Genomic DNA, 12314 nt, shown 5'->3' with positions numbered 1-12314 from the left:
TTAATATAGATTTATAATTATTGCTTTATATATTTGTCTTTAATTCGTATAGAAATAAAGAAAAATTACAATCCAAAAATATGATAGTACATCCTTTTATATTTATGTAATTATTTTTAGCAGTGTTCTTTATTTCTATTTATGGTTTTGAGTTATTGTTTATTGTCCTTTCATTTCAATCTAAATGACTACTTTTACTCTTGCAAAGCAGATCTATTAGTGATGAATTTCTTCAGCTTTTGTTTTTCTGGGTATCGTTTACTTTCTCCTTATTTTTAAAAAATAATTTTGCTGGAGATAGCAATTCTTGGTTGACAGTGTTTTTCTTTTATTATTTTAAATATCTAATTGCATTGCCTCTGACCTCTATGGTTCTTGTTTTATAATATATTTTTACTGATTTCAGAGAGGAAGGGAGAGGAAGGGAGATAGAAACATCAATGATGAGAGAGAATCATTGATCAGCTGCCTCCTGCATGTCCCACACTGGGGATTGAGCTGATGTCACTGCAGAATAAGGATTACAAAAATAGAATATACATAGGTCGACACTCAACCACTGAGCCACAGTGGCCAGGCTGACCTCTATGGTTTTTTTATGAGAAATTAGCTGTTGATCTTAAGGAGAGAGTACCCAATTAGTCAAAGGCGGCAAGTATCTTTCATTAGTTATTCAGGGAACACCCAGACAGGTCAAAACAGGCAAGCACAATTCCTTGAAAACAAAGTCTCCATAGCTCCTTTTGGAACCAGGAATTCATAGTGGGAACTCCAGATTTTGTTTCCAAGGCTGCTGCCAGACTGGGGAGGGGATTGAACAAGTGTAAATTATACTGCTAGAAAGCTCTCCTGCTACATCTCAGCTCTTTCCTGGTTAAAAGTTTTCTTGGTTATTGTAAACTTCTGACTGCCTTTGAGAGTTAGGATAAAGTTGATTTGACAGGATTTGTAAGTTTTTTTCCATATTTCTGGGAAGGTACGGACCCCAGAGTTCCCTTCTCCACCATTTTTGCTGATGTCACTGCAGAATAGGAACTTTTTAAAAAAAACATACTTCTAGCAGCTGGTATATCAAAAATAGTAAGAAGGACAATTTGTTAAAACACACACACATACACCCAATATCTCTTCTCAATACCTTATCTTCATTCAATTTGACCCCACATTCCTTGCTTATTGAATTTGTATAATATATATTCATGGTTAAAAAAAAGTAATCTATTACTCTTTGTAAAGTATAAAGAGACAAGTAAATTAATTTCCCATGGCACCATTTATTCTGAACATGTTTTATGTCTTGTAAGAATCCACTTAGATCATAGATTCAAAAATTTAAAAATAGAGCTATGCTATGTTTACTTTTGTTTCTGGAAATATAATGAATTTTAAAAACTACCTTTTCCTATTTTACCAGCTCATTTTGAAGTCCTTATAAAGAACTAGAGGCCCATTGCATGAAGAGATTCATGCAATAGGCCTTTCTTCCCTTGGCTTCCAGCACTGGTTTTCCTCCGGCACCCGGGATCCAGGCATTTGTTCCGGCTGGAGTCTGCTGCCTTTGCTGCACAGACTCCGGCCAGAGTCTGTCTTCTTCATCTTTACTGCAGACTCCGGCCAGAGTCTGCCATCTTCGTCTTTGCTGCTTCACTGCAGATTCCTATCTTTGTCTTCTCTGCAGACTCCGGAGTCTGCAGTCTTCATCTTCGCCGCGGCCGGAGTACTGCTCCTATAGATCCCTTCACACCCCCCCTCCCCTGCCCTCCCTCCCTCTCATAGCAGGCGTCCTGCCCACGGCTGGCCACTTCGCACCTGGAGCAGCTGGGCGGCTGCCATCTTTGTCCTTCTAATTTGCATATTCACTCCTGATTGGCTGGTGGGTGTAGCGGAGTGATGGTCTATTTGCATGTTTCTCTTTTATTAGTGTAGATATTGAGAATTTTTATGTTATGATAGAATATAGCTAAAGAGGAAAAATGAAAGTAAAGTGACAATTCCTTTTTTTTTTTTCCACCTTGGCAGGTTATTAACAAATTCAAACAGACTTACAACAACCAGAAATGCTGTATGGGCCCTCTCAAATTTATGTAGAGGCAAAAACCCTCCTCCAAACTTTAGTAAGGTATGAGTAAAATACACAAATTAAGGAATCTGTCTATATAAACCTTTAATTCTTTTAATAGATTTTTAGAGATTGAATGGAAATTATTTTAATTTTAATAATTATTTTCCTTATTGATTAGACAGTGTTTGCACATACACAAAATCAAGAGATATATAGTAAAAGGAAGTTTTCCTTTCTACCCCTACCATACCCACGATTGCCTCTCCTCAGGCAGCCACTGTCACTGATGTTTACATATCTTAGAGTTGACTTTAGGAACCTTCTAGTCTACTTCTTGTCATTTAGGAAATTGGAGCCCCACACAAGATTAAGGTAATTCATTCAGGTCCACTGTTATAAAATTAAAGTAACTAGTCCAGAGTGGCTTGTGCTTTCACATTGTACTGTTGATGTCTTAGAATATCTTTATCCCATCTACTAATATTCTGCTAAAATAATAGATTATTTATAAATTCCCAATCCCAGTTGTATTGTTTTCAATAGGATGTTGTTAGAAAGGTAGAATGTGGGTAAATTTTTGGGATACCATCTTACTCCTTTTGAATTCCACATTTCATCTCAAAAAGTAGATTAAACAATTAGCTTTGATTATATATTTTTTCTTTTTTTTGTTTATCTTTATTGTTGAAAGTATTGCAGATGTTCCCTGTTGTCTCCCCATTGACTCCCTCCTCCCTGCTCTCACTCCCTCCTCAGGCCTTCACCACACTCTTGTCTGTGTCCATGGGTTATGCATATATGCATGTAAGTTCTTTGGTTAATCTCTTCCTGCCCACCCCTCCCTTTGAGATTCATCAACCCATTGCCTGCTTCCTTGTCTGGTTCTATTTTGTTCATCAGTTTCTTTTGTTCATTAGATTCCACATATAAGTGAGATCATGTGGCATTTGTCTTTCTCTGACTGGCTTATTTAACTTAGCAAAATTGTACAACCACTATGAAAAACAGTGTGGCGTTTCCTCAAAAAATAAAAAATGAAACTGCCATTTGACCTAGTGATCCCACTTCTAGGACTATATCCTAAGAATCCTGAAACACCAACCACAAGGAATATATGCACCCCTATGTTCATAACAGTGTTATCTACAATAGCTAAGATCTGGAAGTAGTCTAAGTGCCCATCAGTAGATGAGTGGATATTTTTCCACTGATTTTTAGTGTGGAAGGATGAAGGTAGAGAGGGAAGGAAGAAGGGAGAGAGAAAGAAAGAGAGAAAGAGAAACATGGATGTGAGAGAGACATATTGATTGGTTGCATTCTGCAGGCTCCCTGACCAGGGTTGGGGATAGAACCTGCAAACCAGGTACGCGACCTTGACCTCAGTATCCAATAAGTGATCCTTTGGTGTGTGGGTCGATGCTCTAACCACTTAGCAACACCAGCTAGGGCACCTTTCCCTCTTTTAACTGCATGTATGGAGATGAAAAATACAAAGATCTGTGGTACATTTTGTACCACTGCCTTGATTTGTGCTAAGGTGCTGATAGTTTTACCCACCATTGCTTTTGTTACCTTTAATGCAAATGTGAACAAAATGAAAAAGACCTGTTATGTGTTAGTATAATTGTGAAAAAATTTTTGGCATAAAAAACCCCCAAATGTTTCAAGAATCCCTCAGGGGTTCATGAACCCCACTTTAAGACCCTCTGGCCTACAACATTATGTAATATCTAGTTGACTAATTCCCTGTATTTCTCTATCTTTTCCTTGTTTGTGAGAAGATGGTGGAGCAGAAATGTATTTATTTTGCTCTCTTAAAATAGAAATCTGTAGCACTTCATTGTTTTTTTACATAAGTAAAAAGATATATATCAGTTACTCTAGTTTTTTTAATTTAAAAGTTTACAGTTGCTTTTAAGAACTGATTCTCACGTTTCTTTGTTCAAGGAAGAGGAGGTGGTTGGCAAGGGTGAAGGCATGATTGTTGGGGTAGGATCCAGTTGTGCAGATTCTATTTCCTAACTTACAGATGAACATGTCTGTTTTGTAAGTGAACTGATTTCTGTTCCTGGGTCCTAGGGTCATTTTTACAGGAAGGTCCCAGCAGGGAAGATGAGTGTTTTCAGATGATTATAGTGAATGTACTCGCAATCTTTAAAGTAGAGGTGAAGAAAACATCAACCTAAACTATTAGAATGTAAAAAAGCTGTCATCACTTTTTATTTGTGGCATTTAACATAGAACTCTTATCTGAGAAGAGAGACTAAGAGATGTTAGGTTGCTGATTAAAAAAAAAAAAAAACTTCCAAGGAATATAGAATCAATACTGATTATGACAATAAAAAAACCCAACATCTCAGTGCTTACTATGTGCCAGGCATTGTTCTAAGATGCTATATGCATTCTTACTAATTTAACAATATTTGTATTATCCTGGTTTATAAGTGAAGAATTTGGGGTTTAGAGATATTGGGTTATTTGCCCATGCTCACACAGCTAGTGAATAGTGTTTAAACCTAGGTCTCTCTAATTTGAGAGGAAGGATCATAGAATTTATCTAATTCAGCCTCTTCATTTCACAGATTTGAAAACTGAGTCTCGGAGAGATGAAGTGACTTGCTCACCTCACAACTAGTTAGTTTTAGTTTTATGCTAGCAGGATTAAAAATCTCTATTGTCTTATGTATTATTTTAATTGAAGATTTAGGGTTTCAGTACATTAAGAAATGTTGTTTATTAGTGACTTCCATTAAAAAACCCTGCAGACTTCTTTTTGTACTTTTTACACTTTTACTTTTTAACTGATTATTATACATACTCCCAATAATGTATATGCAGTAAGTAAAGTGGGATTCATTTAAGTTGGATCATATTCCATGATCATTACATTAAAAACTTAACGGGAATAGTTTTACTTCTCTCAGTTTTAGTGTGCCATTTTTGGGGTGTGTTTGTGTATGATTTAGACATAGACAGAGGATCCCAAATATGTATTTCATTATTTTTAAATAACTTTAAATTATCAGGTATCTTATTCAGTATACGATTAATAGGGGTCATAATCAGTGTCATGTTTATATCTGATCATAATTTTAAAACAATAGAATGTTTAATTTCTCTACTATTAAATGTTAGTTTTAAAACAAATTTCTATATTTTCCTAAAGAAACTTGGTTTTTAGGTAGAGAAAAATTTTAAATATTGCCTCTTTCTTCCCCAACAGGTTTCACCTTGCTTAAATGTCCTGTCACGATTGTTGTTTAGCAGTGACTCAGATGTATTAGCAGATGTGTGTTGGGCCCTTTCTTATCTCTCTGATGGACCCAACGATAAAATTCAAGCAGTCATCGATTCTGGAGTCTGTCGAAGATTGGTGGAACTTTTGATGTAACTATAATTTATAATTAATAATTACATGATTGTGAGTTTAGCAGTTAGAGTAATGGCCTCTTAAACATCTCGAGAATCATCATCTATGGGAAGAGTTGAAAAGCTACTATAATCCCACTTTGCAGAATAGCTATAATATTGAAAAGTTGACCCTTAAACTTGTGTCTTATATCCTCTAGTTGAGACAATTCATTTTGTTAATGAATTTCATTAGTTTTAAGATTTTAATGAATGAGAGGTACTTAATTCAACAAGTATGTATGAAATGCCTCTTACCTGCTAGAATAAGATACTGAGTATAGAATGTAGTTCCTTCTCTCCCAGAATGAATAATTTAGTTAATTGTTCATTACAATTACTAATCTGTGTAAAAGATCACGTAGTGAAAATTATTTAGTATTTCACTTGTATTAAAGATATGTTTCTCTGTGCTGAGCTATTATCACTACCTTCTTTAAAAAGAACAGATTTTTAAAAAAATATATATTTTATTGATTTTTACAGAGAGGAAGGGAGAGGGATAGTTAGAAACATCGATGAGAGAGAAACATCGATCAGCTGCCTCCTGCATACCCCCTACTGGGGATGTGCCCGCAACCAAGGTACATGCCCTTGACCTGAATCGAACCTGGGACCTTTCAGTCCACAGGCTGATACTCTATCCACTGAGCAAGAACAGGGCAAGAACAGATTTTTGATACAAGGAAGTTAAAAACTTCTAAGAGAACTTATTTTAAAAAGCTATTATAATTTTTCATCCCTTTCTTTTAAAACATGTATTATCTTCCTTTCTTCTTCAGTCAAAAAGCCACTAGGTAAGCCCAAACAAGGTAGATGGCAGAAAGAAGAGAGGTCTGATAAGGGGTTGTGGCTCTAGCATGAAGAAGGTGGGCAGGCAGGTCCAGTGGGGGCATCAGGGCGTATGCTTGAGGATGGCACCAACTAGAATGGAGCAGACAACCAGGCTGGAGCAGGTGGGAGCCAGCACCCTGTGGCATAGCAGCCTAGCTAGATCAGAAGATTGGTCATACAGAGGGGAATTCTGATAATAGGAGCTATCTTATTCTCAGAGAATGGATTTATAAATATGGAAAGGAAGAAAGCCAGGAAAATCTTGTGTGATATTAAATTAGAGTTGGAAATGGACTCTAATGTGAACTCATGGCTTTCAACATTAAAGAGCTAGATCTAGAAACAAATATACTAGTATATGTAATTGCATGTGTGTGTGTGTGTGTGTGTGTGTGTGTGCGCGCGCGCGCACACACACACACACACACACACACACACACACACACGCTTGTCTTAAAGGGCTTGGGAGCCGTGACACATTTATGCTTGTTAGCTGAGCACACCAAATGCCCAGGTTTTTAAACACTGCTCTTCCTTAACAGGAACCAGGATTCTTGGAGAAATAGCTGATTCCAAGGCTGAGACTGATAAAAAAATAAGATATACTCAGAAAGTAATGACTGTTCAAAGAATGCATAAATGTTAAAAGAACATAGAAGTCCACTTAAAGGGACTGGTACTGTTCAAAACTGGGATGATCTGAGCATTGAAATAAATTCATAGTAATATATTAGAACTTACTGAATAAAATAGGAGTCCATGAGTCCCCACTAAAATAATTACATAGGTCAATAGATAGAAAAGGCATGTAGTTGGAATGATAATATTAGAAAATTATCATTTGTAACAATACTAATAATTATTAATAATCCAGACACTAAGCATCAAGAGATGCTAAAACTATTGGTGAAAGTGGGCTAAAGGATGGCATTTTACATAGCCTATAAGTATTTCCTCACAAAATGTGAATTATAAAAGGAAAAAATAGTAATGTCAAAGTGGAGAAATCTAACAGACACCATCTTAATTAAGCAAGCAGAGTTCAGTGCCACTATAATGGAGAAAACAGATACCATATGCTATCCAAAACTATGTAATAAGAAGACTGTAGCATTTTTGTTATCCCAGCCAAAGTATATAACTTTGTCTTAATCATGAGGAAACATTGGACAAAACCAAATCACTGGCTTGTTTTCATAAAAAAGGTCAAGATCAAGAAAATCAAGGAAAAATTAAATAATTGTTTTTAATTAAAGGAGGTTAACAGCTGAGTACCACATGATCCTGGATTAGATTCTTTATTATGGAGGTAATTATGGGATAATTAGTGAAAACTTGAATGGATTCTCTGGGTAAAGAGTATATAGGATTTTTTTGGGTACTATTTTTACAAATTCCTGTAAATTTTAAATTCTTGTGTAGTGTGTAAGTTAATATTTTTATTATTTTAGGCACAATGATTATAAAGTTGTATCACCTGCATTAAGAGCAGTTGGTAATATTGTGACTGGTGATGATATTCAAACACAGGTGAGTTCAGACTTTTTAATAGGATAAACTAACAATTATATAGGCATCTGTAATGTAAGCATATTCTTGATAATAAGTGATCAGACTCAAATACATCTATGTGAAAGTACTATCCTAGAGTTATATTAATATGAAGAAGTATATAATAGGAGTTAGGCTCTTGAGGGATTTGCAATTCAATTGGAGAGAAAAATATATATTAAAACAACATAAATTACCCTAGGTAGTATATGTTTTTTAAGAGCTGATTGGTCAGTAAATGCTATAAAAGTTTAAAGAAAAATCAGTGTACTAAGAAATCATCATAGATTCCACAGAGTTGGAATAAAAGCTAGATCTTAAAAGTAGAGGACATAAGTAGACTAGAAGAGATTTATGTGCCAGGCATGTATGGAGGTATGTTTAAGAGGCATTAAACTTGACTGGAGAAGAAACTGTTAGTGAGAGGATGATTGATTATAAATAATCAATATACTGACTAGAGGCCTGGTGCACGAAATTTGTGCATGGGTAAGGACCCTAGGCCTGGCCAGCGATCAGGGCCGATTGGGGCCTTCCAGCTGCTGGCTGGGGCCTTCCCTTGTTCCACGCCGCCCCCTGGTGGTCATCGCATGTCATAGCCAGCAGTCAAACTCCTGGCCGGTCGAACTCCCGAGGGGGCAATTTGCATATTAGCCTTTTATTATGTAGGATTGAAGACCTAGATTATGAGAATGAAAGGAAAGACAGCAAAGGAACACTTTCCGAATTGTTAAGTAAATATGTGTGTGAGATATCAAAAAAGGTGTGATATCAAGATTGACATCAGATCTGGTATAGATAGTCTTTCTAGTAACTTCAACTCTGTAACACATTATTCTGTTTTGTTTGCCACCATATAGTAAACTTTTTATTCTAATCTATGTGTTTTGTTTTCATTTTAATCTTTAAAAGTTCTATTTATATACCTTAATTATGAAATAATTGATCCTTAGTAATTGATAGTTAAGGAATGTAAAGAACAAAGCAGAATATACTTCTTTACAAAAGAAAAGTGTAAAATTTTAAAAACATATTTTTATTGATTTCAGAGAGGAATGGGAGAGGGAGAGAGATAGAAACATCAGTGATGAGAGAGAATCATTGATCTGCTGCCTTCTGCATGCATGCCCCCTACTGGGGATTGAGCCTGCAACCCAGTTATATGTGCCCTTGATGGGAATTGAACCCAGGACCCTTTAGTCCGTGGGCCGACGCTCTATCCACTGAGCCAAACTGGCCAGGGCTGCTTATTTATTTTAGGGAGAGGCGAAGGGAGAGAGAGAGAGAAATATCGATGTAAGAGAGAACATTGATTGGTTGCCTTCTATACATGTCCTGATTAGGGATCGAACCTAAAACCTTTCAGTATACAGAACGATGCTCCAACCAACTCACACTGGCCAGGATGGAACAGTAACATTTTTAATGAAACTAATAGACTTATTTCTACATGTTAAGGTTTCTTAACAGTTATGGAATTAGTTACTTTCAAGCCGTTTGATGTGTGTGTGTGTGTGTGTGTGTGTGTGTGTGTGTGCGCGCGCTTGTGTGTTTTCCCCATCAATTCATTTGGCAAAACTAGAGGATGGATCCTGACCAGTCACTATATTGTCTTCAAATAGTTATTTCAGTTGAACTCCGAGTGCATTTATAAATTTGAAGGACACAACTCTGAGTGTCTTGCTTATTTTCATTTTAATACTTTGAAAACAGGGCATTTCACTACACCAACACTAGAAAGGTTTTGGCAAAGTGGGATGGTAGAAGACAGCAAGTGCCTAAATTTTACTTTGAGAGGGATTTTTTTCTTAATTTTTTCAGAATGGTTTTTGTATTTCTAAATAATTTATGAGTATATTTTTGTTCAGTTTAGTTTTTTATTTTCTATAAAACTGTTTCCATTTCTAACTTTTGTTTTAGGTGATTTTGAATTGCTCTGCATTACCCTGCCTCTTACACTTACTGAGTAGCCCAAAGGAATCAATCAGGAAAGAAGCCTGTTGGACTGTTTCTAACATTACTGCTGGAAATAGAGCTCAGATTCAGGTAAATGCCTTTCAGATCTGAGAAAACAGGAAGATCTAGAAGTTAGATTGGAAAAAAGTCAACATTTTATCAGTGATGTGTTCTAGTGAGTTACTGAAAAAGATTATTGAAAACTTTTTGAAAATTATTTTAAAGAACATAGCCTTTCCTCCTCTAAAATAATTACTTATAGTATTCTAATTAGCAATTATATATATACACTAGAGGCCCGGTGCACAAAATTTGTGCACGGGGGTAGGGGGAGGAGTGTCCCTCAGCCCAGCCTGCACCCTCTCCAATCTGGGACCCCTTGAGGGATGTCCGACTGCCTGGGATCTGGCCTAAACGGGCGGTCAGACATCCCTCTCACAGTCCAGGACTGCTGGCTCCCAACTGCCCTCCCCTGAAGGCCTGGTCCACCCCCAACTGCCCTTCCCTGCAGGCTGGTCCCCCCGAACTGCTCTCCCCTGCAGGCCTGCCCCCCCAACTGCCCTCCCTTACTGGCCTGGTCTCCCCCAACTACCCTCCTCTGCCGGCCTCCTCTGCTGGCCTGGTCACCCCTAACTTCCCACAACTGTCCCTTTTGCCTCACTTCAATTCAGCTTCCATTTTTAGTCATCAATGCTCGTACCTTAACTAAGATGGTGGCAGATGGAGAAAAGGTTAGCAATCTATACTAATAGATTGTGTGAATGTGGTTGTCTCCCACATGTGCCTGTTATAATGGTTAGGCTTTAAAAAGGGATTGATTTTTGTAAATTTTAAAAAAGTTTGACAATGATCTCAAAACTATTAAATAATGATCTATTAGGACCCTATTAAACTCTTGAGTCAGCAATTACCTGATCCATCATCTGCCTTATGTTTTATCATCTTTAAAATTTAAATTCTGCTAATATATTCTCCAGTCTTGGTTTTGTTTTTCTGTTAATTCTCACCCAAGGATATTTTTCCATTGATTTTTAGGAAGAGTGGAAGGCAGGAGGAGGGACAGAGAGAGAGAGACATTGATGTGAGAGAGACACATCAATTGGTTGTCTCCCATATGTGCCCAGCCAAGGCCAGGGATCGGGCCTGCAACTGAGATACATGCTCTTGACTGGAATCAAACCTGGGATCCTTCAGCCTGAGGGCTGATGCTCTACTCACTGTCCCAAACCGGCCAGGGCTATATTCTCCAGTCTTAAAAAGAAAGTATGTGAACTTTTGTTGAAAGATTAGAAATAAAATATTTCCAAAAAGCCTGCCATTTTAAAGCCATTGAGTTTCAAGATTCATTTTCTTACTAATATGTTTAAAACGATATTTGCATTGATTTTGCTCTATCAATTTTTTCTCTTCAGTCAGTTATAGATGCAAATATTTTTCCTGTTTTGATTGAGATTCTTCAGAAAGCAGAGTTTCGCACCAGAAAAGAAGCAGCTTGGGCTATAACTAATGCAACATCTGGAGGCACCCCAGAACAAATAAAGTATGATACAGATTTTAAAAATTATTTTTAAATGTAAATGAGATATTTACAAATTTAAAAAATACATACTTTTTCTTTGTTTATAAAACGAAAATATTTCTGTCTACTAAGAATTTCTAATGTGAAATGACAGCGTTTGTTATATCAGTTATTTATTTAGAGTGGTTTTAATTTTTTATATAAAATATGATTAACATTCTCTTTGGCAGACTATGAAAAATCAGAATTTAAAAAGCTGAAAAAAATAGTCTGTTAATTTGCAAAATATACTGTCATGGGCATTATATTTATCTTAGATCATTAAAGTCATATACATGTAACTTTATTATATAGAAATGACTAATAAGTTCAAATATCTACTTATTTAAAATATAATTGAAATGGGAAATAGACATTTGTTTATATAATAATGCTCTTCCAATCACTGTTAGCCTTAACTGTAGATTGGATCTTCTATTTTTCTATAGTAGTTTTCTTTTAATCCAGCCCTTTTATTGTTTATTTGCTTCTTTTTTTTACTAACAACGCAAATAGTAGGTACATGGGCTTTGAACTCAGTCTGCCTCCAAATCCTGCTTCTTCAGAAAAGTTGTGACCTTGATAAAGTCATTTGACTTCTCTGATCCACAGTTTCTTCATTTTTAAAATGGATGTAATAATGGATAGTACCTTATAGTGGTATCTTGACAATTAAAAGCAATTTATACGTTTAAAGTGCTTAGCAAGGTATCTAAACATGTTCTATACTAAAATTAGTTGCTATTATTATTTGTATTAATCATAACTTTTATTATCAGATTGATTTCTAAGTTTCTTTTCATCTCGTGCTTTTATTCTTTTTCCCCCCACATAGCAAAGTTCCACTTTGCACTTCTATGAAAGCCTGACTTCCTACAGATTCTTCTTGTTCTGAGGATCCCTCCAAGAAACTCAGGACTTTTTAAGTTTGCGAAGTGACTGTTT

General features: G+C 36.2%; 1 protein-coding gene across 1 annotated transcript in view; it reads left to right on the top strand.

Annotated features, from left to right (window-relative positions):
- Positions 1 to 12314, top strand: part of KPNA5 (karyopherin subunit alpha 5) — a 40909-nt gene that overhangs the window by 20713 nt on the left and 7882 nt on the right. Inside the window, exons 7-11 of the mRNA XM_008139003.3 lie at positions 2020 to 2119; positions 5286 to 5449; positions 7756 to 7834; positions 9776 to 9901; positions 11224 to 11351. Coding sequence (XP_008137225.2) covers positions 2020 to 2119; positions 5286 to 5449; positions 7756 to 7834; positions 9776 to 9901; positions 11224 to 11351 — 597 coding nt within the window. The remainder of the gene's footprint in view (positions 1 to 2019; positions 2120 to 5285; positions 5450 to 7755; positions 7835 to 9775; positions 9902 to 11223; positions 11352 to 12314) is intronic.

Source organism: Eptesicus fuscus, chromosome 10 (genome assembly GCF_027574615.1).
Source record: "Eptesicus fuscus isolate TK198812 chromosome 10, DD_ASM_mEF_20220401, whole genome shotgun sequence".
NCBI classification, from domain to species: domain Eukaryota; kingdom Metazoa; phylum Chordata; class Mammalia; order Chiroptera; family Vespertilionidae; genus Eptesicus; species Eptesicus fuscus.
The sequence above is the reverse complement of the archived record's forward strand: the minus strand, read 5'-3'. Positions and strand labels throughout refer to the sequence as shown.